Genomic DNA, 24821 nt, shown 5'->3' with positions numbered 1-24821 from the left:
CTGGGGGACGCCGCGCCGCATCCCTGGGCCGCAGGGGGAGGGAGGATCCTCCGGGCTCGGCCCCTTCCCGCCGGCACTCGGGAGGGCGGCTGTCACCCAGCGGGGCCGGCGCTCTGCCGGCAGCCCGCCCTTCCCGGCGGTCTGGAGGAAGGGCTCCCGCGGCTGTTGACACGCACACTGCGCGGCCCGAGGAGCCCCCGTGTCGGCCCCGGGTTTCTGGGAACTGGTTTTGCTGCTGTGTCATTTTGTACCAGCTCCTCCTTTCCCTACTGCCCGCCGCCCCGTTCTTCCTATGCCCCTTTGTATGGTATCTTCTTCGTGTATGTCCGTTTTCCTCGCGAAGCCCACCAGTCAAATGTCACAGTGTTCCCGAGGTGCACGGGGGAAGGGAGCGGGCCAAGACTTAGCTTGGCCAGCCAACGGTAAACACCAAGCAGAGTGGGGGTGAACAGGGCTGGCCGTGGGGAAATAAAGTTTAAAGATAAAGAAATTGGGAAGACCTGATACTCAGAGTCTAGCAGGCTGCATATAGAAACGGCGACTGAGCTGGGGGATAGTACTTGTTTAAGCCTGAAGCTACCGACTTTTATATGGAGTTGTCATTCAAGCAAGGTAAGGAAATTAAATGCCTTTTTTCAACTTCTGCCTCTCTCTTTTTAAACTAACTTTTAAAAAAGGCGGTAGAGTGGCTCTGTTCGAAACCTTGAAATTCAGTTTGCTCATTTCAGACAGGTCTTTTAGAGCTTATGCTGTAGTTGAATGGTAGGTATAGAATTCAGCTTTTCAATGGGTGGTTATCAAATCTGAAATTAACAAAGGTAGTCAACTTAGTTTTTTTTTTTTTAAATTCTGTTCCCATCAGAAGCCTTGCAGCTTATGTTTTCCTGATATTTCTTTGATGATTAAAATTTGCGTATATTCTCTTTTAGTTATTTATTAAGCTGCATGATGAGAGGAGCTGGTGGAGCTGGGTGGGTAGCTCTAGGGTCTTGCTCTGAAGCAAGCTGCTTATTTTCACACTATCAAATAAACATATCAGCGGCAGATTTTTTTTTTTAATTTGGTGACTTAGATTCTAAAAGCATTTGGCAAAGAATTTTAACTTAGAGGTATATTTTCTGTATTTTAGAAATTGTTCACTTATGAATAGGTTCAGTACATTTTAAACCTAGTGGCACTTTGACGTCTTAAACCAATGACAAACGAACTGGAAGTCACAGTGTTTATGGACAGAAATGATCAGACGAAATTAAGTGGAAAATAGTTAAGAAATTTATTTGAAAACTAGACCTTTTGACTACAGTATCTGCGTGAGAATCAATGCCTATAATTTACAAATGTATCAGAGAGGTCGGACGTGCAGTTGGAAGTAGCCCATTCTGTCAAAAGTAGTGCTGACGGTGGAGGAAAATGTCAGAGCTGGTGAATGACATTAATGACATCTTGATCCTGTTTTTAGTGTCTGAGAGGGACACAGTGAATAAAAGGCATTCCGTCATCTCTCTCAAGTTGCTTTCCTGAAAATGAGAGAGTTTGGGCTCTTTATTGCCCTTCTGCCCCCTTCCGCATGTTTTTTGCTCTTCAAAACAAAAATGTGCCGGACTTGGGGCCCCGCAGGTTGCACGACTTGCTTTCGCGTTGCTACCGGGCCCGCCGGAGCACCATCCTTCGTGGCAGGGTGAAAGGTCTCAGCGTGGGCTGTGTGTGCATTAGTATCTCCCTGAGCGTTTGAAGGTTGGCGGGGCCGGCGGGAGGTTTCCCCGGATATGTGGGTGTGCGCCTCTCCGGAGGGGAGGGCCGGGGAGGGGAGGAGGAGGAAGGGGGAGGTTACTGGCGGCGGCGGCGGCGGCGGCGGCCCGGGCTCCGGCTGTCGGGGAAGCTGCTGAGCTGTGATGGTGATGACGAGGTGAAAATGGCGGATCTTTCGAAATACAATCCCGGCCCCTGACATACCAGAGGCGGCGGCCGCGGCGGCGTCGCCACCCGGGCTCCCTCCTTGGCCCCCGGGATCCCTGTAGCGCTCCAGTTCGTGCAGACTGGGGAAGGAAGCGGCTGGCCGGAGCTACCGTGCACAGGCAAAACAAGCACCGCCCGGGCTCGGAATTGCCCGGGACCTTCTGGAGTCCCCACCTCGGAGCCGGAGGGAGGAGACAGCGGCAGCCGCCGGAGGTAGAGGAGAAGGGGATACCCGAGGGCTGCTCTGTTTTGAGCTCTCTTTATTTGGGGGAGGGGGTGGGTGGGAGAAGAATTGCGTCGTGGGTCAGGGAATGACTAGTTCAGAGGGCAAAGAATCAGTAGCCTCATAATGACATCAACATTATTCTTTGAGTGTTAAGAGGGCTTGAGTTTGCTCTTACACCTAAGGCTGCTGCTGAGGCCTAGATGAACCGCTAGCAGTTATCATGATTACCTGATTTAATATTTAAAATATCCACTCTGGCGGGTGTTGGTTTGATGATGTTCAGCAGTTTATGGGGTTGTATGTTTCTTTAGGGAGGCAGAGCATTGACATTTTATTCTGCATTTAAGCTCTGTGTCTTAGATCATAGTCTGTTACTTGTTGGGGTGTGGATGTTCACATTTTTTGAGCATATGGACCAGTTTTGTAATCATTAAAACTGTTGCCGTTTTATTTTATGGCTCTGTCATCTATAGAGGACCCCTTGGGCCCTGCCATTTGGCAAATAACAATTGAGATACTGTCAGTCATATTTGATATCCATGTTTTTCCCTGCCTCTCATCCATTTCATGAATTCAGAGAGTAAAGTTATGGAAAATTTCATAGTAGATTTTATGATCCAAGTGAAGTGCAGCTCTGGGCGCTCTATTTTTGTTCACAAGTTTTACCTTCATTGTTAAGGAAGTTGTGATGGCTTGATGCTCGCACTTGATACGAGTCAAATTTTAAGTTGGTTAAAGATAAATTGAGACCTCTGTTTTATTTTACATACTTGACTTGTTAGCCCTTTGTTTAAAGAGCTGGAGAATTGGCTTGATTGACTCTGTGACAGCCATTGTCTAATTTCGTTAGGTTACCTAAAGATTCATGTATGTTTTAGATTGTGCTGCAGATCCCCAACAGTAGTGTTACTGAAAAGTTACATGTGAATCAAATTTTTATACATTAATTTAGGGCCCTCTGTTTTTTTCCAGCTTTTGTAGTGGAAGGTTGGGTCACTGGAAGGTTGAATATATGAGTGAACAGAGAGGTGAATGTTTAAGAAATGGCCCCTGGTAATGTTTATGATAGCAGTGATTTTCCTTATCCAAGTTTCCTACAAAGAGATGATGTCATAGTATGTCATACAATATTATTCATTGAGTATTTTATTCAGAGAGGAAATATTTGTGTGTATAGCTTGGACATTTGAGTGTCCGAATTCATTCACTAGAAGAATAAGAGACCAAAAAAATTTTTAGGGGAAATAACTGAGAGGTACTCAGAGGTTTTAGTTAATGAATTTTCTAAATCATTTTTTTCCTGATATTCTCGTTTTATCCAGTAGGAATTTGGTTGTCTTTGTTGTTGTTGTTTTTTCTTATAACTTTTATGTTGCAGTTATTTGGGCCATGCCAACCCAGCTGCTAAGTTAATAGTAAAACTAAGTATTTTTAAAATAATTAAAATAAAGAGGGAGATTTAATGCTTTTTCACTGGCTTTCTTTTTTTTTTTTTAAATCACCGAGTGCTATTGTCTTTTTGTGATTCCTTGTGATTGTCTTTCAAGACCAGCTGTTAGATTATTGTGGTTAAAACAATTAATAATTGGAAGTGTGTTAGAAAGAAATGAAGAGTTATGCCAGTGGAGGTAGTCGGTCGTCTGTTTTGGTGGAGAGGAGCATTACAGATTCCTGTTACTTTTTTCAAATATTACTATTGGGTGTCTATTATGTGTCGCATACTATGCTAGGGATGGGTGATACCTCAGTATCTTTGCCTCAGGAAACTTTCACTTTAGGAATTGGAGATAAAGTTGCTAGGTTGGGTAGAACCTTAATACAGAAGGCCTTGAGACTTACAGAAAATTTTTGAGTAGGAGAGTGACAGGCTCAGAGATGCACTTGAGGGAGATAAGTCCTGTAGCTTTTTCTGTAGGAGGTACTGCAGATGAGAGGAGATAAAGGTAAAAATACGTAGTTGGCTCTGAGCTTTGGAGATTTGGAAACTCTTGGTTACAGTGGGAAGGAGACATTGTGAAGGTGTAATCTGCATGATATATGACAGATTAAAAGTTCTATGGAGAGGGAATTCCCTGGTGGTCCAGTGGTAGGGACTCCATGCTGTCACTGTCCAGTGCCCAGGTTCAATCCCTGGTCAGGGAACTGAGATGCCACGTGGAGCTGCCAATAAATAAATAAATAAAGTAAGTAAGTAAGTAAATAAAATTTTTAAAAAAGGGAGAAATCAGGAGAAGCTAATTTAGATAGAAAAAGAAGAGAAGAATTTTCATTTGAGCTTTACTGTACCACATAACTGTCTTCACAGTAACCCTGCAAGTAAACTAGGGCTTAGGGCTTCCCTGGTGGCGCAGTGGTTGAGAGTCCGCCTGCCGATGCAGAGGACACAGGTTCGTGCCCCGGTCTGGGCGGATCCCACATGCTGCGGAGCGGCTGGGCCTGTGAGCCATGGCCGCTGAGCCTGTGCTCCGCAACGGGAGAGGCCACAACAGTGAGAGGCCCGTGTACCGCAAAAAAAAACCCCAAAAAACTAGGGCTTAGAGAGATTATTGCTTAGGGTTACATGATAAGCAACTAGGAGAGTCAAGATTTGGAAGCAGATCTTTCTGATGTGAATCCCCATGTTTTTTCCACCAGGTTAATCTTGAGCATGAATAATATACAATCTCCCTTTAAAGGGAAAAAAATATTGTGGATCCTCAGTATTGGCCTAAATAGTTTTATTTTATTAAAATATTTAATTTTTAGATGTATATAAATTCCTTATGCTTATTGCTTATATGGAAGTATAAAAGAAAAGTAAATTTATAAATGAAATATAAACAAAACTATAAAGCCAGTAAAACCAATTAAATTTAGGGTGATGGATAATGTTGTTTTGCTGAAATGAAATCTTTCTTTGCATAGTGAATATACTATTGTGGGCCTTGGCTAGGTGTGCAGTTTTCTATATGCTGTATATCCTATGATAACTCAACTCCTACACTACTTTTCTATGTTTGAATGCTGCAGAGCTTTCCTCCTTAAATCACTGGTTAGGTGGTTTGGCTTTCACTTGGCATAAATATATCATTTACCTTGTAAGACCCTTATATGCCCACTCTAATTCTGGTACCATTGATGGTAGATATGAGGTGGTTATCAAGGTGATCCAGAATATACTTTTAAAAAATATATATTATTGAAATGAAAATATGAACTTCTCAAAATTTCTTCAAGACTCATGTTTTACAGTTCACTGCTCCCAGCTTAGTTTGAGAAATGTAGTTCTGTACCTAGTTTTTGAGTTGTTGATGTTTGATCTTAGAAATGAAAGCTAAAATCCAAGTAGTATAGTTAACCAGATAGTGCTGGTGGTAAGCTCTAGGTACAAAAGTGTAATTCTTAAACATTCAAATGTTTCTGTCCCAACATCTGACCAATTACTCACCTATAATATGATGATAGGTCGTCACCATTTTATATTAGTATGTGCAAGAATGAAAACAGTTGTTTACCAGGTTGTCCTCCATCTGTAACTAAGGGAAAGAAGAGTGTTTCAGCACTGGTAATATTCTCTAAGAAACCATTTAAAAATGTGAAAGCATAGAGCATTTATCATTTCTATCTTATATTATTTTTTATATTATATTTAGCTCATTTCTTTTACTGCCCTAAATCCGTCCCTCCATTTATCTCTGTCTTGAACTAATTACTGTAATAGCCTTCTAACTGGTTTCCCTGCCTCCAGTCCAATAAAATACTGAGATGAAGTTAATCCTCCCAAAGTACAGCTGTGATCATGCCACTCTTCTGTTGATTTCTGAGGTCTGTCTGGGTAAGGCCTTTGGTTAATTTCCCTCCACAAAGTTGGGAAGCAATACATATTAAATGCTGATAAAAAACATAAATAAGTTTAAAACTAAGGCTTTTAGAAGTTGATTTTATGAGCAGAAATGTTGGAGGCATGGAGAATGCATTGTATGTTCAATATTCTTTTCTCTCCATACCTTGAAAGGTAACCTTTCATACAGATGTGGTAAACTAAAGCTCCTCAGTCCCATTGGCTTGTGAAGATCCTCTCTTTTCTTGGAGTGGTCCTCAACACAGAGATGATGAGGTTGCATGTGCTAGTACATATCTTCCATTCCTAAGGGATAAAATTAGAGTGATGATTCATGTAACTACATGGCCAAACCCTTTCCTGCCATGCCCACAAGCTCCTTTTGAGAGTTTCTTTTAGCATAGGCCACCATGCCCTGCATGTGACCCTGACTGAAACAGATATGGATGTTTAATCATAAAGCAGTTATCACAGTCTGCTCAGTGGCCTGTGAGGTGTGCTGGCTCCTGAACTCTGCACAGCCCATACTGCTTAGAGACTGGCCAAACGAATCAGACCTTTTCTTGTTACAAGTTTGAACTTTACTCCTACTTCCAAGGGAGACTCCTAGGTCTATAGCTCCTGGTCCCTTTTAATAGGACAAATAGGAAGACATGTTCTGCCTAATAACAGAGCTTTAAAATATATGAAGAAGCAAAAATGCATAGAAGAGAAGATGACAAAGCCACAATCGTATTTGGGAATTTTAACAGCCTTTCTCAGTAATTGATAGAAAAGGAAAAAGAAAGACTATGGAAGATATGAACAACACTATCAACCAACTTGACCTAATTGACTTTTATAGGGTGCTACCCTCAGCAACCATAGAATACATGTTCTCTTCAGGTGCACGTGCAGTGTTCACCAAGATGGACCATACACTGAGCCTTAGACTAGTCTCTAAATTCCATCTACACATGATGGAAATGGTAATTACAGTCTCTGACAATAATAGGAGCAAATTAGAAATCAATAATAAAAGGTAGAAAATCCCCAAATATTTGCGAATTAAATAGCACACTTCTTTATTTTCCGTGTATCAAAGATGAAATCACAAGGACTATTAGAAAACATTTGAAGCGAATGATAATAAAAAAATATTGAGATTAGTAGAATGCAGTTAAAGCAGCATTGGGGGAATTTTTAACATTAAATGTTTATTTCAGAAAAGAAGGTTTAAAATCTTTATGGTAATAAATTTGGCAACTGAGAGGAATAGACAAATATCTTAAAAGATACAAACTATCAAATATCAAAGGTTTAAAATCAATGATCTAAACCAAGTGTTGACAGATTTTTTTATAAAGGGCCAGATGGCAAATATTTTAGGCTTTGTAGGGTAGTGTGTATGTGTGTGTGTGTGTATATATATATATATATACACACACATACACAGTGTATATATATATATATGTATGTGTATATATACGTCTGTATATATATATACATATATATATATACACACACACACATATACTCACTCTCGCCCAACTATTTACAAATGTAAAAATCATTCTTAGCTGCAGAGAAATACATAAACAGACCGTGGGCTTAATTTGGTCTGTAGGCTATGGTTTGTCGAATCCTGATCTGTGCTTCCATCTGAAGTTTCTAGAAAAAAACAAATCTAAAGTAAGCAGAAGGAAGGAGATAAAGGTAATAGTTAAGTAAAAAATGGACAAACTGTTGGGAAAAATCAATGAAGCCAAAATCGTTCTTGAAAAGATCAGTAAAATTGAAAAATCTCCAACTAGACTGATCAGAGAAAAAAAGGAGAAAAGACAGAAACTACCAAAATGAGGATGGAAGAGTTGCTATCTCTACAGACATTAAAATAAAAGAATATTTTGTATAACTTTATGCTAATAAATTTGGCAACTTAGAGGAATAGACACATTCCTTAAAAGATACAAACTATCAAATATCAAAAGTCACTCAGAAAGAAAGATAACCCGAGTAACCCTACACATATTCAAGAAATTGAATTTATAGTTAAAAACCTCACAAGAAAGCTTTATGTCTAGATGGCTTTACTGGTGAATTCTAACAAACATTTTAGGGAGAAATTGTAACAATTCCATGAAGACTCTTCCTGAAAATTGAAGAGGAGTGAAGACCTCCCAACTCATTTTATTAGACTAGCATTATCCCCAGAGAGCCACTACAAAAAAACTACAGACCAGTAGTCCTCATGAGTATAGACAAAATTGATTAACAAAATATTAGCCAGTAGAATTTGGCAGTATGTAGAAAATATGATTTTATACAATTTTATATAATTTTGAGTGGAGTTTATTTCAGGAATGCAGAATTGGCTTAATAAAAAATCAATATAAGTCCCAGACTAAAAGAGGAAAGCCATATGATTATCTTACTAGTTGTAGAAAAAAACATATGATTAGATATCCATTTATGATTATGATTGAAAAAAGAAACAACTACAAACTGGTACTATAAGTTAGCTTTCTCAACCTAATAGAGGGAATTTATGAAAAACCTACAGCTAAGGGTAAGTCTGGGAACAAGGTAAAGATGTCTGTTCTTACCACTTTTATTCAACATTTTACTGTAGGTCCTAGCCAGTGCGGGCGGTAAGGTAAGGAAAAGAAACAAAAGACATGCAAATTGGAAAGGAAGAAATACTGATCTTATTCTCAGACACCATGGATTATCTTTCTAAAAAATCCTAAGGGCCCTACATCGAGATTTAGTGAGTTTAGCTAATTGTTAGATACATGGACAATATAAAATAATCAGTTGAATCTCTGTATACTAGCAACAAACAGTTGGAAAATGGAAAAAAAAAAAAAAAGACCACTTGCAATGCATCAAAAAAGCGTGAAACACTTAGGGATAAATTTACCAAAATATATATAGAAAGAAGACCTATACACTAGAAGTACAAAAAACATTGCTAAAATAAATAAGTAGAGAGAGATACTTTTGGGAAACAGTTCTCCCTGGGTCTTTGCATTTCTGTACTTCTTACAAGTGAGGCGGTGGCAGCCCTTTTATCTACTTTTTTTTTATTTAAAAAACTTTATTTTTGTCTGCATTGGGTCTTTGTTGCTGCGCACGGGCTTTCTCTAGTTGCAGCGAGCGAGGGCTACTCTTAGCTTTGGTGCGCAGGCTTCTCGCTGTGGTGTGCGGGCTTCTCACTTCAAACTGAGCTGTTGTTGCAGAGCACAGGCTATAGGCACGAGGGCTTCAGTAGTTGTGGCACGTGGGCTTCAGTAGTTGTGGCTTGCAGGCTCTAGAGCGCAGGCTCAGTAGTGTGACAGCCCTTTTAAACAATTTTTTCCAGGATGTTTGTATAGCATAAAGCCTTGGATGATAGCGACTCCTGCTGTTGCAGAGGGCAGATTTGCTTATTGTCCAGTATAGTAAAGATAATATCTCCCTTTGGACAAAGGGCAGGTGTGCTTCAGGTTATAAATGATTAAGGTTCCTTAAGCTCAGGGTCCGTCAGTTGTGATGCAAACCTGCCTACACAGTGTCTACCTGGGCTCCTCTCCACATCTGCCCTGTAGGACTTGGGGGCAACAGGGGAACTGATACATGCATGATACTTATGTTCCTTGCTGTGCTTGGAGTAGTAAGTCCTGTGTCTCTGACCTAGGCCTACTGTGTTGTCCGCCAGTATCCACGAAACAGTGACAGGCTACTTTGTTAGCTTGCAAGGAGAGGCTAAAATCTCAGCCCCCTCCCAGTACTTGACAGTTTTAGCCATAAGAATGGAGTGCTGACAGAGACATGGCTTTTTGAAAGAGGGATGAGGACCTTGAGGGCTGGGCTAGGGGGATATTGAAAGACTCTCTGGCATCTGGCAGCGAATGCTCTCACCCAAGTGGTGGGCAAGGGTGGCAGAGGCAAGGGAAGTAGGAGCCCTTCGGTGTTCTACCTCTTAATGAATATTTAGGGGCTGAGCTGAGAGATAGCCTGAATGGTTACCTTGGTTGTTGTACACTCAACTCCATGGCCCTAGCAGAAGGGCGGCGGGGCTGTAGCTGCTGAGTCAAGGAGTCCCCAAAGCTGAGAAAATGATGTTAGAAATGAGGATCTGGGTGGATCGAAAACATTAGAAGTTTGTTTGGTTGAGCTGCAAGTGTGGGGGCTTGAAACTGAAAGTAAATGCACCGTCTGACCACTGTCTCCTTCCGTGGGGTGACCTCTCCTCCTCTTACACCTTGACTTCAGGTGTTTTAAGGAGAAAGATGAATAAGTGTTGGGCTGAGGTCTCCATATCCTTAAGGGAGACCAGAGGCCACACCCATCTGTCTAAACGTGCTGGGGGAACTTCAGGGAGAAGAGGGAGTCAAACTTCTATGGTTGTGTTGGATGCTGACACCCAAGTCATCATCCTTCCTTGTTCTATGGGGGATGGAATGTTCAGAGACAACTGACAGGCCTTGGGCAAGGTCCACGGTAGGGAAGGGAAGCTAATGTGGCACTGTGGGTGAGGCTGTTTATTGTTGTGTACTGTTATCTGGCTTCCACTGCAGAAGGTATAATTGGTGTTGATGTTTTAAAGAGCCTGTCTGTAAATGCCCTGTTCTGTAAGTGCCAGAGGGGATTCTCCTGATTAGGAAGAGCCGCATCTAGAGAAGTGCTCATACTTTGGAAACCTTAGTGATTCCTCTGAGCTACAAGTTACTGTGACTGATGGTTTTGCAATATATGTAAAGAACTCATCCAAGTCAACAAGAAGATAAAAAACCCAATATTTTAAAAATTTGACAAAAGGCTTTAACACAGGCACTTTTTAAAAGAAGATACACAAATAGATAACATTCATATGAAAAGATGCTCAATGTCTTTAATCATCTGGGAATTGCAAATTAAAACCACAATGAGGGCTTCCCTGGTGGCGCAGTGGTTGAGAGTCCGCCTGCCAACGCAGGGGACACGAGTTCGTGCCCTGGTCCGGGAGGATCCCACATGCCACGGAGTGGCTGGGCCCGTGAGCCATGGCCGCTGAGCCTGCGCGTCCGGAGCCTGTGCTCCGCAACAGGAGAGGCCACAACAGTGAGAGGCCCACGTACCGCTAAAAAAAAACCCACAATGAGATACCACTTCACACCCACTAGAATGGCTAAAGTTAAAAAGACCAACAAAACCAGTTGCTGGCGAGGATGTGGGGCAGCTGGGAGCCTCATGCATCGTTGGTGGGTGTACAAAATGGTACAGCTGAGCTGGGAAGTAGTTTGGCAGTTTCATGCAAAGTTAAAAATAAACTTACCTTATGACCTAGCAAGTCCACTTCTAGGTATTTATTCAAAAGAAATTAAAATATCTATCCATAAAAAACTTGAATTTCATAGCAGTATTATTCATAATAGTCCCAAAATGGAAACAGTCCAAATGTCCATCCACAGATGAATGGATAAACAACTTGTGGTAGATTCATCCAATGGAATGTTACTCAGCAATGAAAAGGAACTGAGCTGCTAATAAGGGTAAGAATAAAGATAAATCTTAAAAAACATACTGAGGGAAAAGGCTTATACTGTATATTCCTTTATGTCATGAGTACATAATATATGATTCCATTTATATGAAGTTCTAGAATGGGCAAAAAGGCAACACTAATCTAGTGAGGTGATAGAACAGACCCGTGGTTGTGTAGAGTAGGATTTTGGGGTAGGAGGTTGACTGTAAAGGAGTAGACTTTTTTTTTCCTCAATTTAAAAATACCAGTGGTAAAAATTTAAGGCAGTAAATTTTGTGATTAAAATTATGAACTTTGTGTCATAAAACGTATCCCGAGTTTGAGTTCTGGCTCTATCATTTACTGGGTAGCTGTGTGACCTTGGGCAAATAGTTTAACCTTTCTAAGTTTCCTCATATGTAAAATGGGGGTGATAATTATACCATATTAGAGTTGTCAGGATAGATTAAGTTATGTCAGGATAGATTAAATTAAATTATGCCATCACTGGTAGATAGTAAGTGCTCAATAATGAAGATTAATTTTGGCAGTAATAGTATTTGTCAATGCTAATAATTATAATTTGCTGTTCATGTCTGTTACTCTTAATCTTGGATGGGTATTGCATGTTTATATTTTTAAAAAGGAAAAGAAAGAATTACTGATTAGGTTCCTATAGATCTTAGACGTTCTCTGGGCAGATAACTTATTTAGTCAGTCATAAATATGATGAACTCTTTAATATGTGAAGATAATGGTACTGACTCCTTTATTGGAAGTTCTGCATGACCTTTGGCTGAAAGCATTGGAGTTCTGATTTGTTCGTAATCTGCTTTATTATTATTACCATTTTTTTTTCTTTATGGGGCCTAGCTGTATACCTCTTAAATGGTTCCCTTTGTGACATTTTGAATGGCTGAGGAGGATCTGAGAATCTTCTTTCCAAATAAAGCTTTCTTTAGTATGAAGCAAATTGATCAAACTTGGGCCATATAAGCCATTTGACCTACAGTTGCTGAGATGGATTACTCTAGAAACTCCTTTAACATTAATTTGAGTCCTTAATGGATTTTTTTTTCTTCACATCTTTATTGGGGTATAATTGCTTTACAATGGTGTGTTAGTTTCTGCTTTATAACAAAGTGAATAAGTTATACATATGTTCCCATATCTCTTCCCTCTTGCATCTCCCTCCCTCCCACCCTCCCTATCCCACCCCTCCAGGCAGTCACAAAGCACGGAGTTGATATCCCTGTGCTATGTGGCTGCTTCCCACAAGCTATCTACCTTACGTTTGGTAGTGTATATATGTCCAGGCCTCTCTCTCGCTTTGTCACAGCTCACCCTTCTGCCTCCCCATCTTAATGGATTTTTATAAATGGTTTAGTAACCTCATTTTAGGACCTCGCTCACTGGAGATTTGAATATGTTTTCTAAGATCTGTTTATATTTAAATCTTTATTTCCTTGTGCAAATCAGCAGTTTTCAAGTTTGTCGGTAGGAAAAAGAAAAACAAAACCCATAACTGGGAAGAAATAAGATGATCAGACATGTCAAAGATTAAAAGGTTTTATTTATGAGCAGGAACTGGAAAGGAGTTTCCTGTAATTATGTGACTTAGTGTTGCCTGAATGCAGTATACTTTTGGGTTGAGACATGGCGAATGAGAATGTTTGCTTTTAGTTTTGTGTCTCATATGACTTATATTTCAGATTCTTGAAGGTTGAGGATTTGTTAAAATGGTTTAACCCAAATATGCATCAGGAATGTCCTTCATTCAGTTATACATCAGTAAAAATTTTTGTTTTGTCATTTGCATTTTTCTTGAATAATTTTTTTTCTTCTCTTAAATCTGTTTTGAAACCTAGTAATTTATTCATTTTTCAAATTTTATTGCAGTGCCTGATCAGCTTTCTAGCAGGAGAACGATCATGGAGGTGGTGCCAGCTGAGGTGAATAGTTTGCTTCCAGAGGAGATAATGGACACTGGTATAACTTTAGTGGATGATGATAGTATTGAGGCTGTTATTGTTTCATCCCCAATTCCCATGGAGACAGAACTGGAAGAAATTGTCAACATAAATTCTACTGGTGACTCTACAGCCACGCCCATTTCCACGGAACCAATAACAGTGTACAGTAACCACACTAACCAAGTTGCAGTGAATACCACAATTACTAAAGCAGATTGTAATACCACGGTGAAACCAGCTTTTCCAAGTGGCCTTCAAAAACTTGGTGCTCAGACTCCTGTGACTATATCAGCCAATCAGATTATTTTAAACAAAGTATCACAGACATCTGATCTTAAACTTGGCAATCAGACCCTTAAACCAGATGGACAGAAGTTAATTTTAACAACTTTGGGCAAGTCTGGTTCACCAATTGTTTTAGCACTACCCCATAGCCAACCCCAGGCTCAGAAAGTTACAACTCAGGCCCAGTCAGGAGATGCTAAGTTACCACCGCAGCAAATTAAAGTAGTTACCATTGGAGGGAGGCCAGAGGTGAAACCTGTCATTGGTGTCTCAGCATTGACCCCAGGAAGTCAACTGATTAATACTACAACTCAGCCCTCTGTGTTACAGACCCAACAGTTAAAAACAGTACAGGTAAAAAAAAAAAAAAAAAAAAAAAAAAGGGCGCTTACTAGTTAAAATGCATGTTAAATATTAAATTGATTCATAGTTGCGTGTGTAGGGTGATTAAATGCATAGTTGTTACTGAATTCTTTTGAATGTTGCTTTTAGTAATTGTGTGGTTTTTTTTTGTAAAGTTTGATATGTCTAATGCTTTTGAAAATTTCTGCCAGGGAACTTAGAACTTAATTTTGGTTAAATTCCAATTTAGTGTATTTATAGCTTTTTACTCATTTTAAAACAATTTTATTCTCAGTAGTAGTTTGAGTACAAGGATGTTCTGCTGGTATAAAGATGCCAGAGTTGATGTCAGGCTGTCAAAAAATCATTCAGACATGATATTTTCAGCTAACAGATGGCCAGAGTCTAGGAAAACTTGCTGCTCTGAGAAACCCTTCAAGCCAGCAGTAGTGCATACCAGCCAGTGTGTGCCTCTTCTTTGGAATTTACTGTCCATTGTATCGCTCATGTTTGCAATGTAGAAAGGCAGTGCCATGTGATGGAGGGTTTAGAATTGGACCAACTGGATTTCAGTCTCTTCTCTGCTGCCCTCCCAGCTGCGGAACTTTGGATAGGCTACTTATTTTCTCTGAGTTTTTGATTTTAGCTGTAAGATGGCTATTTGATCGTGATGAAACACGTAAGAAAAGATAACTCTTTGGTATGGTTCTCAAAACATTGAGAATCCTTCAAAATGGTACCCATTGTTAGTATGAATAGAACCCTAAGATAGAAGGTTATAAGAGCATATGTTAAGTATTTTTTCATGCCCAGTAGGCCTTTTTAGGTCACCACTGCTCTTAGAAATACAATGATCCACTTAAGACCACAAATGCATTTCCTGTTTGAAAGAGTTGGCTTTTAGAAAGAAGGCATGAGTTAGAGAAATAAAGCAGGTGTATAAGGAAGGAGGAAGGTTTGGGGAACTGTCCACGCTCAGCTGATATTAGAAATATTGTTTTGGTTATTATGTTGGCAAAATAGTTAGAAACTTATTTTTCACAGGCTTTTTATTTAAGAACTTCATAAGGTTTCTCAAACTTTATAATTTGTCCATGTCCTTTCTGCCACTATTAAACATTTAGTGCTCTTTCTTGTTCATTATCATCTCTCACTTAATTCTGACTTCCTTTTACTTTTTTTGGTGAGGATCTCTTGAATGAGATATCCTATCACCATCAAGCACCTTGTCCTCAGCTTGTTTTTTAATCAGTTTTAAAACTTGTTTTTATTGGTTTACCAGAGTTTATCTGGCTTTGGGGATATGGATCATAACCATGTTCGCAAGATACTGTAAATGTAAATCAGAATGTCATTTTTTTTTTCATTTACAAGAGCAATGTATACATACTATTTGTAAGACCAGTTTACTTGTATCCACTAGTTTTCTACTATAATCCCCTAAGTACCAACAATAAAAACAAAGACTGGGGTCTAATTCTTATAACTTCTCTTCTTGTCCTTACTTTTATAAAATCTGATTCTATTTATTTAAAAAGACTGCTATTTAAAAACAAAAACAAGGGCTTACCTGGTGGCGCAGTGGTTGAGAGTCCACCTGCCGATCCAGGGGACACGGGTTCGTGCCCCGGTCCGGGAGGATCCCACATGCCGCGGAGCGGCAGGGCCCGTGAGCCATGGCCGCTGAGGCTGCATGTCCGGAGCCTGTGCTCCGCAAAGGGAGAGGCCACAACAGTGAGAGGCCCGCGTACCGCAAAATAAATAAATAAATAAAATAAAAACAGAAACAAAAGAAACCCCATTTAGAATATTGTTCTACTTGTCCAGTTATTTTTAGGCAACTCAAACCTTTCCACTCAAGAGTAGCCAATAAAGCTCTGAAGCACTGAAGCACAGAAAAAACAAACAAAAAGCTACACATCTATCTGTATCCGTTTTGGGCAACAGAATATTTGGTTTACTTTTACATGGTGTGTATGATCCCCTGATTTTTTTCCCAGACGGTTCTCAGCATTGTCTTAAGTTTAATCAGAGTATTGAAACTTATTAGGGTGTGGACAATAGGAAAGGGTGGAAGGAGACCCATCTCCAAAGGTGACAGTTGAGGCCAGAGGCAGTAACAAAGAGGTATAGTTACACTTAGTTACAGATACATAAACACTTTCCTGTGTTTCTTGTGCATAGTATATAAGAATAATAGATAATTAGCCGTATGGAACAACATAACTCCTTATTAGTTCCTGAATCTGTATAACACAGTGCCCAAAATTACCTGCATGTATTATTTGATCACATATTTGGCAGTCTTATTTGTAAATTTCCTTCTTTGATTCATTTTTGTCTTAATCTGCTAATTAGATACATTTGTTAAAAAATGATCCTTTGGGCTTCCCTGGTGGCGCAGTGGTTGAGGGTCCGCCTGCCGATGCAGGGGACACGGGTTCGTGCCCGGTCCGGGAAGATCCCACATGCCACAGAGCGGCTGGGTCCGTGAGTCATGGCCGCTAAGCCTGCGCGTCTGGAGCCTGTGCTCCGCAACGGGAGAGGCCACAACAGTGAGAGGCCCGCATACTGCAAAAAAAAAAAAGAAGATCCTTTATGCTCTGTTTTATTTAATAAAGTAAATTTTTTCTAGGGTAGTTTAGAATTCATAATGCAAAAAGCCTGGTTCCTTGACAGAATTGGAAATCCTTATTTTCAGTAATGCTACACTAAAGAAACAAAACCACAAGGACAAGTTGAGATTGTTCCTTTGAATAATTAATGTGCTCTTGGTCGTATTTACATTTTTTTTCCTGGTTGGTAAGTATTCATATAGTTTTATGATTGTGAAAATTAGTTAAAAATGGGGAAACACTTTAAGTTCCCAAACTCTATAGCTAAGATTATCTATTTCGAGACACAGATTTCCAAGAATATCAATACCTCTACCTCTTGAGATTCTTAATACTAAGTCAATAGACAACATATTCTAAGTTATTTTAGAGTTTTAGGCCTGTAAATACACTTGGGAAATATTTTCTGTGTGTGTCTCCCAAATTGCATCAGTTTTTAAAACTACAATTATGGATTTATTTGGGTATATCAGAGTTTTACAAGCTGGATATTTTTTAATATAGTAGGGAATCTCTTTGGTTCGTTTTTTTAAAAGGTGATTTGTGTTTCCTTTACATTTTGTTTTGTCAGTAATATGTTCTGAGTGTAAGAAAGTAATATATTCTAAGTGTAAGAAAATGTTATTAAGTTTAATTTATAGTTTGAGCACAAAGCTGGTATTTACTTAGTTCTGTAATCAGTTACAGCTTCTGGTATGTTTTGTCGTTTAAGTTGGTCATGTTTGTTCATTTTGAGTTATTATTTCCAATAATAGTACTTTCAGGGCCTCAATTTTCAATCTGCCAAAGATAAAATTAGTATTTAATGTCCTTCCTGCTCTGAAAGTCCATGATTTTTATCATAAACTGGTAAAAAAGTCTATGATTTTTATTATTGCTAAAGGCTATGATTTTTTATCATTGCTAAATTTCTGCTTCTGACTTTTAGAAAAAGCTGTGCCTTGCATACATTGCAATTTCAGTATAAGGACATTGGTAACTCTACCTTCCTTGACTTGTGGAGAATTTTAGTTTAGGGCAACAGTGTACCGTGTATAATGTAAAAGCAGAGATGAATAAAACATAGACCCTCCCTTCAAACAATTTATAGTCTAGTAAAGTGTATTTTAGTAAATAATATTTCAGAGGCTTCACCTTTAGAATAGTCTGTGTTTTGCCAAACATGTCTCTTTGTATCCTAGGGTGTTAACTTGTGCAGTTCCTTATTTATCTGCCCCTGATATATAGATCTAAAGTTGAAGATATAATCATGAGCCTATCTTTTATGTGTATTTATATTTTGCGTCCAGGGGCCAATGAAATTATATTTATCATTTGCACTGTGCTTTCTTAACGTACTCTACTCCATCTTTTTATTATTGAATAATTAGCTATTTGGAAAAGGATATTGCTGTGCCATATTTGTGTTTCATTATTATTATTAAATGGTTATTTTAAACATTACTATTGAACATTAAACATTATTTTTACAAATTAATTTGTTTTTCATTATATGCATATGTCCCAGAGACTAAAATAAGGATTTGCAATAAAATCCAAAGGTATTGTTGTATAATGGCCTAAGGATGTGATCATATTAGTATTTTGGTGAATGGCTGCATTTTAAATGTTTTTAACGTCAGTACTTAGATATGTTTTGTTAAATGAGCTGGTTTCACATGTACTTCTGTATATCAATCTTGTCTAATTTTGATTGAATAGGTGTTTTATAGAAACAATGGTCTTTATAGTTATTTATATATTTCAGATTGCGAAGAAACCTCGAACTCCAACCTCTGGTCCAGTAATCACGAAGCTGATCTTTGCAAAACCAATTAATAGTAAAGCAGTTACAGGACAGACAACTCAAGTATCACCACCAGTCATTGCAGGTTATATTTCTTTATAGTTTGTTTAGCTAAATATTTACCTTCCTTTTAGGTTTAAAAAAGGCTGTTCTACTACCTTGAAATGTTTTAGTGCTTATTACTGTAAATCAGACTGGTTAGTAAGAAATGTTACACCTATTAAATGTGTCCTTCAAGCAAAATGCCTTATCTCAAAATCAGTCCATTACTTTAGCCTCTTTGGTTTTTGGTATACCTTGCAAGTAGTGAAGTCTCAGACTCTGATAATACTAGCTAACATTTACATAGTGTTTGCTATGGCCTCCACACTACTCTTAGCTCTTTACATAGAGTGACATATATAATCCTCTGGCAATCCTATGCGGTAGGTACTAATAACATCCCCATTTTGCCAGTGTGGAAACAGAGGCACTCAGCTAGTAAATGGCCAAGTTGGAATTTGAATCCAGCTAATGCTAGAGCACATGTTAATAAGTCTGTTAGGTTTAAAGTAATATATGTGAGAGTATAGTATTTCATGGTTTCTGTTTGAATTTTTGGTTTCCGTATTTTAATATTCTCTGTATGCAGTTCTCTATGAAACAGAAAATTATCACAATGATAATTACTTAAGTGAGAACAGAATTTTAGTTATATTACTTTTACCAGCAAATTCCTCAGCGTGGCCCAATTATTTTATTATATACTTTTAAGATATGTCATCACTAATAACACCTCAGAAATCTTGACTTTGAGTATTTCACTCCTTATTATTCTAGTTGATCTGCCTTTGTACTTCCAATCTAGTAATTCTTTCACTTTGAAATCTCTGATCCATTAACTCTTCCACTTTCTCATTAATAATCCCTTTCCAGTCCTCAGATTCTTCCTTACTCAGCATGGAGTTCATGACCCATCACTATTGCTCCCTGAAAACACCATTGATTCTCTTTTCACTCTCTCTTTCTATAATGGCTTGGTTAAGTCCACCTCTCTTATTTCTTCTTGCCTGGCAAGCACCTCAGTACTTCTGGAGAAAATCACACAGCTGTGGGGACTGGTCTTTAATTCAGAGCTATACTAACATTACTCCTTTCACCATTTAGGAGCTCATTTTAAATTTCCATTGTTCTAATAGCTTATGGAAGCACCTCTGGGTGGTAGACTTTGACTAGAGACTTTCAAATGCTAATTACCCATTTCTAGAATGTGTATTCTTGATGAAGGTACTTCACATGTTAATTAACCATCCCTGGGATATGTATTAAAACCATCTCCTACTGTCTTTGATAAATTTACAGACAGTATAGCAGTAGGCAACTCTGAAATCAGTGGCAGTGAAATGATCATTTTCCTAGGCTTTGAATTATAATATATAGGGAGGCTTCTCTGCTTAGCAAGTGAGGGAAAGAATGGGGAGATTGTAGTTTGAGGGCAGTGTTGGGTGAGTGAATGTTCTCTTTTTCTTTTGGCCTTCAGTAGAGATTTGGGATGGTATAGGATGCTCGTATCTAGAGGGCTGTCATGGGAGATAGGTGTGGCCCCAGAGGAAAAACTGGAAAGGGTTTGGATTTCGAGCTGCTTCAGGAAGTGGGCTTTAGTTGGCTGAAAGTGAGGAAGGCTTGGATATGTTGATGATAAAGGGACCACCAGACCCTTAGGAGGTGGGTGAGTAGAGGTGGTTTATGAGGAGGGGTGTCTCAGTGCCATGTTCTCTACTGCTTTTGAGTTTGAGAGAATTCCTTAAAACTTTTAATTATGTAGGGGCGAAGGGGAGCTGTATGCTAAAGAATTGTGGTTTTGCAGAAGTGTCTGAGTGAATATTTGGTAATGTCAAGATTTCACCTCTCTTACACTTGACTGTAATGGATGTCATTGCTGGGTCTTTGGGTGATTTACAGTGTGTTGCACACTAATCATAGCTTCACCTTTTAATTACAGACAGACTTATTAGCCCTCCCAAAATACATAGAGATAGACTTCTATTAAATTTCACTAGAATTGTTGGCATTAAGTTCAGTTTGGAGGGATAATTTCTACTGTTAACTAATAGTTTGTAGCTTTTTAAATTCATGTAAGCCAAATTTTAAACCACCAAAGTAGCTCTCCTGCTGAATTGTCTTATCACAAGGAGGTTCCATTATCTTTATATTATAGCTAAGGATCTTTCAAATTACATTTAGACTGCTTTTTAATGACCTTTGGGCTTTTCATGGAAGATGGATATCTTTTTCTGTCTTTTGATCAAGATGAACTTAGTGTTTGTATAAAATCAATTTTTCTAAAATGCAAATATGATTTTGTCACACCCTTGCTTAAATTTTCTTGGCCATATCCATTTCTTGACCTTAATCCTTCAGGAATAAGTTCAGATGCCAGAGCTTTCTTAGCATTAAAGTCATTTATTATATAACATATACCTTTTTCATTTTCACCTTGTATTAGCTCCAGACCTACTGATGTAACTTATTTCAAGAGATCACCAAATGGCCCATGTTCTCTCAGAACTTAGGCCCTTGGCACTGTTGCTTTTACCTGAAATGACTTTTTTTGCTTTCCTTATGGCTGACTCATCCATTTTATCTTTGGATTATCTCCACCTGTCTTGGAAGTTTTTGATCCTAGGTTTAGTTAGTTTCTCTTTTCTCTCACCATCTCCTATATATTTCCATAAAACTTGGTTATACCTACCAAATACTTAAATCAGACTTCTGTTAAATTTCACACTGGCTTTTAATGTTTCCATTAGTCATGGTATATAGTAATACTTGGTTTCCTTGTCTGTCTCCCCTATTGTCTGTCTGTCTCCCCTATTACACTTAAATTTTTTCTTAATAGTAATTTTGGATTTTGTTTGCCATCTAGTTTTTAAAGATTATTTTTTTAAAAATTATGATAAATACACATAACATAAAGTTGACCATTTTAACCACTGGTGGCATTAAGTACATTCATGTTGTTGTGCAACCATCACCACTGTCTGTCTCTAGGACTTTTTTCACATTGCAAAGCTAAATCTTTGTACGCATTAAACAATAACTTCCCAATTCCTTCCTTCCCCCAGCCGCTAGCAGAGACTGTCTCTATCAATTTGACTTTTCCATGTATCTTGTATAAGTGGAATCGTACAGTATTTGTCCTTTTATGACTGGCTTTTTATGACTCTCCAATAGCTAGCACAGTTTCTAGCACATAGATGTAGTTCGGTGAATGTGTATTGTTGAGTGAATATGTGTATCAAGGAGGCAGTGTGGTGTATGGGAGGAGCTATTAGGAGACTTGGGTTTTAGTTATGGGTCTTCTATTTATTTTCTCTGTGATCTTGGGTAAATATATTTTCTGTTCATCTTACTCCTTTCTGTAAAATGTTGATAACAATCACTTCACATGACTTTTGAGATGGTTAAATGAGGTACAGAGGTCCTCATTATCAGGTCCTCATTATCAGAGCTCCCAAGGTACAAGGTTGCTGCTATAGCAGAGCAAACTCCATCAATGTGAAAATATTCACTAATGAATTAATCTCTTATAGAATTAGTCCTGGCTCAGATAAGCTAGCTCTCTGCCCCCAGCCTGTCCCATCTGTAGCTTTTTGGTTATGTCTCTTTTGATTCTTGGAGAATACCTGACAGTGGAGTGTAAAATGCTTTGCAAATTGATTTCAAGGTGAAATTGTATAACTTGTATACTTTCTTGAATCTGTCTGCAGAGTCAAGGATAAACAGGGATTTGGAGATTAATCAGGAGAAATGCTATCTGGTTGAAAAACAAGTGGCCCTTCAAAGAAGAATAATTTGAATTTTAAAGGATATAGAGGGTTCTTGGGAAAACTGATGAAATCCTAAAATATTTTGGCAGAAATAATCTTCTGTATCATCCTGTTGCACCCATCAAACAGAGTCTGTCATTGTAATGTCATTACTAATTTTCAGAAGAATCCTCTCCCCCTCAAACAGTTCATTCTAAGAGATAGTATAGTTGTAATTATAAACTGAATTTTTGTTAAATATAAGCAAAAAAAGTTTTAGTTTTAGGGGTTTTTGTTGTTGTTATTTACAGTGAAATTTTTGTCCTTGTTTTAAATGTAATTCACTTTAACTGGCCTTTTTCTGGTATCAGTTATCCTCACTCAGGAATAGAGGAGTTTTATATGTATGTTTTCTGAAATGTATGTAATGCTTAACAAATAAGAAATTATAGTAATAACTGTAAATGATGAGCATTTTATGAAAATGTGTCTTTATTGGTAGTTTCTTTTCTTAAAATAATGGTTGTTGGGGCTTTAGGCTTATCCCAGAGGTATTAGTTTTGGAAACCAGAACAGACAAACATGCTACTTCAGGCAGGCTCCACATTTGAGGGTGCCCTTCTAAAAATATTTGATATAGATTCATTTAGTTTATATAGAATTGACTTATTTAGTTATGATGTAATTCAGCCTAAAAAAACCCTAGCAAAACTCTCAACTGAAATTCATTAAGGAATATGTCAATAATATAAAATGTAATCGTGTACTAAAAGAAATTGAAAAGATATATTTAAAATATTTTAAAAATTCATGTGTCAGACAAAACTTGATTCATCTTTAAAAAAAAAAAAAGTATACTGTCACATTGTTATTAGAAAAAAAAACAGCCCTGAAACTCTTACATGCTAGTTCTCTATTTTTGTTTGAAGGGTAAGACCCTTCTTTTTTTTCTCTTTTTCCCTTTTTCTCTTCCTCTCTCCCTCTCTCTTTCATCTCTGACTGTATCTGTAAGTTAAATCATAGCATCTAAAGGGATTTTAGAGATAATTTAGTTATCTACCCTCTCTATTTCTTGAGTGCTTGGAGTTCCTCTTCAGCCAGTGGATTTGATTATCCAGCATCTGTTTTGAACACCTTCAGTGAGTAGAAACTCACTCATAGAAACAGTCGTTTCAATTGGAAATTTTTGTTAGAAGTTCTTTCTTACTGCTTAACTGAAAATTTTCTGTTTATATTAGTGTGTGCATCTGATGGATACAGAGTGGTTCTAATCCTTCAACTTGACAGCATGGATCAATCAGGACAGTCTTGGTTCTCTGCCATAATAAACAGTCTTTAAATCTCAGAAATTTAAGAAAACACAAATTTTATTTTATATTCATACTTCATGGTTATCTACATGTCTACTGTGGGTTAGAAAGGGGGCTATTCTCATCATGGTCACTCAAGGACCCCGGCTGATGGAGGAGCCACCATCCAGACGCAGTGAGGAAAAGAGAGCTTTGGAAGGTCTTGCATAGGCAGTAAATGTTCTGACCCAGAAATGACACACATCACTTCTACTCATAATTTGTTGGTCAGAACTAGTCATATGGCCCTAATCTAACCACAGGGAGCCGCAGGGACGGGTAGGAAGGGCAGTCCTGCCGTGTGCCCAGAATGGAAGGGGAGGAGGTCGGCGCCAGAATGCTGAATGGCAGCATCACACAGTCTTTCAGGAATTTGGAGCTGTGTCATGTCTTTGTATTCCTCTCTCACCTAGGACAAAAATTCCTAATATTTCTACTCCTTGTGATATGGTTTCCAATTCTGTAAGCCATCCAGACACACTATAGTTTTTCTGTTTTGTTCCTGAAGGATATTTCCAGAAGGGAACACAGCATTCTTGTTGGAATCTGGCCAGGACAGCTAGAAGAATTTTTTTTTCCCCTTTTTGGCAGACTAAAATGAGACAGTATTAAACCAGTGTTCAAGTTAGTTCAGTGACTATCTGTTTTATAGATGTGGACTTAAATTGTATCCTGAATGGTTTCAGTTCAAAGAGAAGAAGCTGAGGTATAGTAGAGAACAGAGACTGAAGTTTTAAGACTTGGATTCAAGTCCTAACTTTGAGGAGCTGTGTTACACAGGACTTGTTCCTTAGTTGTCCTGAGCCTATTTTCTTATAGATATAACCTAACAGTATAGATGAGGGAATTCCCTGGCAGTCCAATGGTTAGGACTCCGCACTCTCACTGCCGAGGGGCTCGGGTTCAGTCCCTGGTTGGGAAACTAAGATCCCACAAGCCGAGCGGTGTGGCCAAGAAAACAGACAAAACACAAAGCAGTATTGATGAGAATGTGAGCAGAAGTGTTTTTGTGGACTTTCATAAGGTGGTATTAAGATACTAAGTGTTACTAAGAAGCATTGTTTTGTTTCCTTCTGCCTAGGTTAACCATAGTTCATTAGACCTACTTAAGTGTTTCAGTTCATAAGTGGCTGCATATGAAATATTGAACATATATATACTACAGTCCTTGTGGGTATAAATCATCATCAAATACATTTTTATACGATTATTGA

At 38.4% G+C, this 24821-nt stretch overlaps 1 protein-coding gene across 3 annotated transcripts in view; it reads left to right on the top strand.

The window, feature by feature from the left end:
* LIN54 (lin-54 DREAM MuvB core complex component) overlaps positions 1-24821 on the top strand; it is a 77668-nt gene that overhangs the window by 303 nt on the left and 52544 nt on the right. Inside the window, exons 1-3 of one of the 3 annotated variants that reach the window (XM_032632547.1) lie at positions 1839-2169; positions 13369-14081; positions 18432-18555. In XM_032632547.1, coding sequence (XP_032488438.1) covers positions 13401-14081; positions 18432-18555 — 805 coding nt within the window. In that variant the 5' untranslated portion in view covers positions 1839-2169; positions 13369-13400. Of the gene's footprint in view, positions 1-1838; positions 2170-9477; positions 14082-18431; positions 18556-24821 lie in introns of those variants that run through there. The other 2 variants (XM_032632548.1, XM_032632549.1) reach the window with 2 other exon arrangements.

Source organism: Phocoena sinus, chromosome 5 (genome assembly GCF_008692025.1).
Source record: "Phocoena sinus isolate mPhoSin1 chromosome 5, mPhoSin1.pri, whole genome shotgun sequence".
In the NCBI taxonomy this organism is placed as follows: Eukaryota; Metazoa; Chordata; class Mammalia; order Artiodactyla; family Phocoenidae; genus Phocoena; species Phocoena sinus.
Note: the sequence above shows the minus strand (reverse complement) of the source record. Positions and strands in the feature narration are given on the sequence as shown.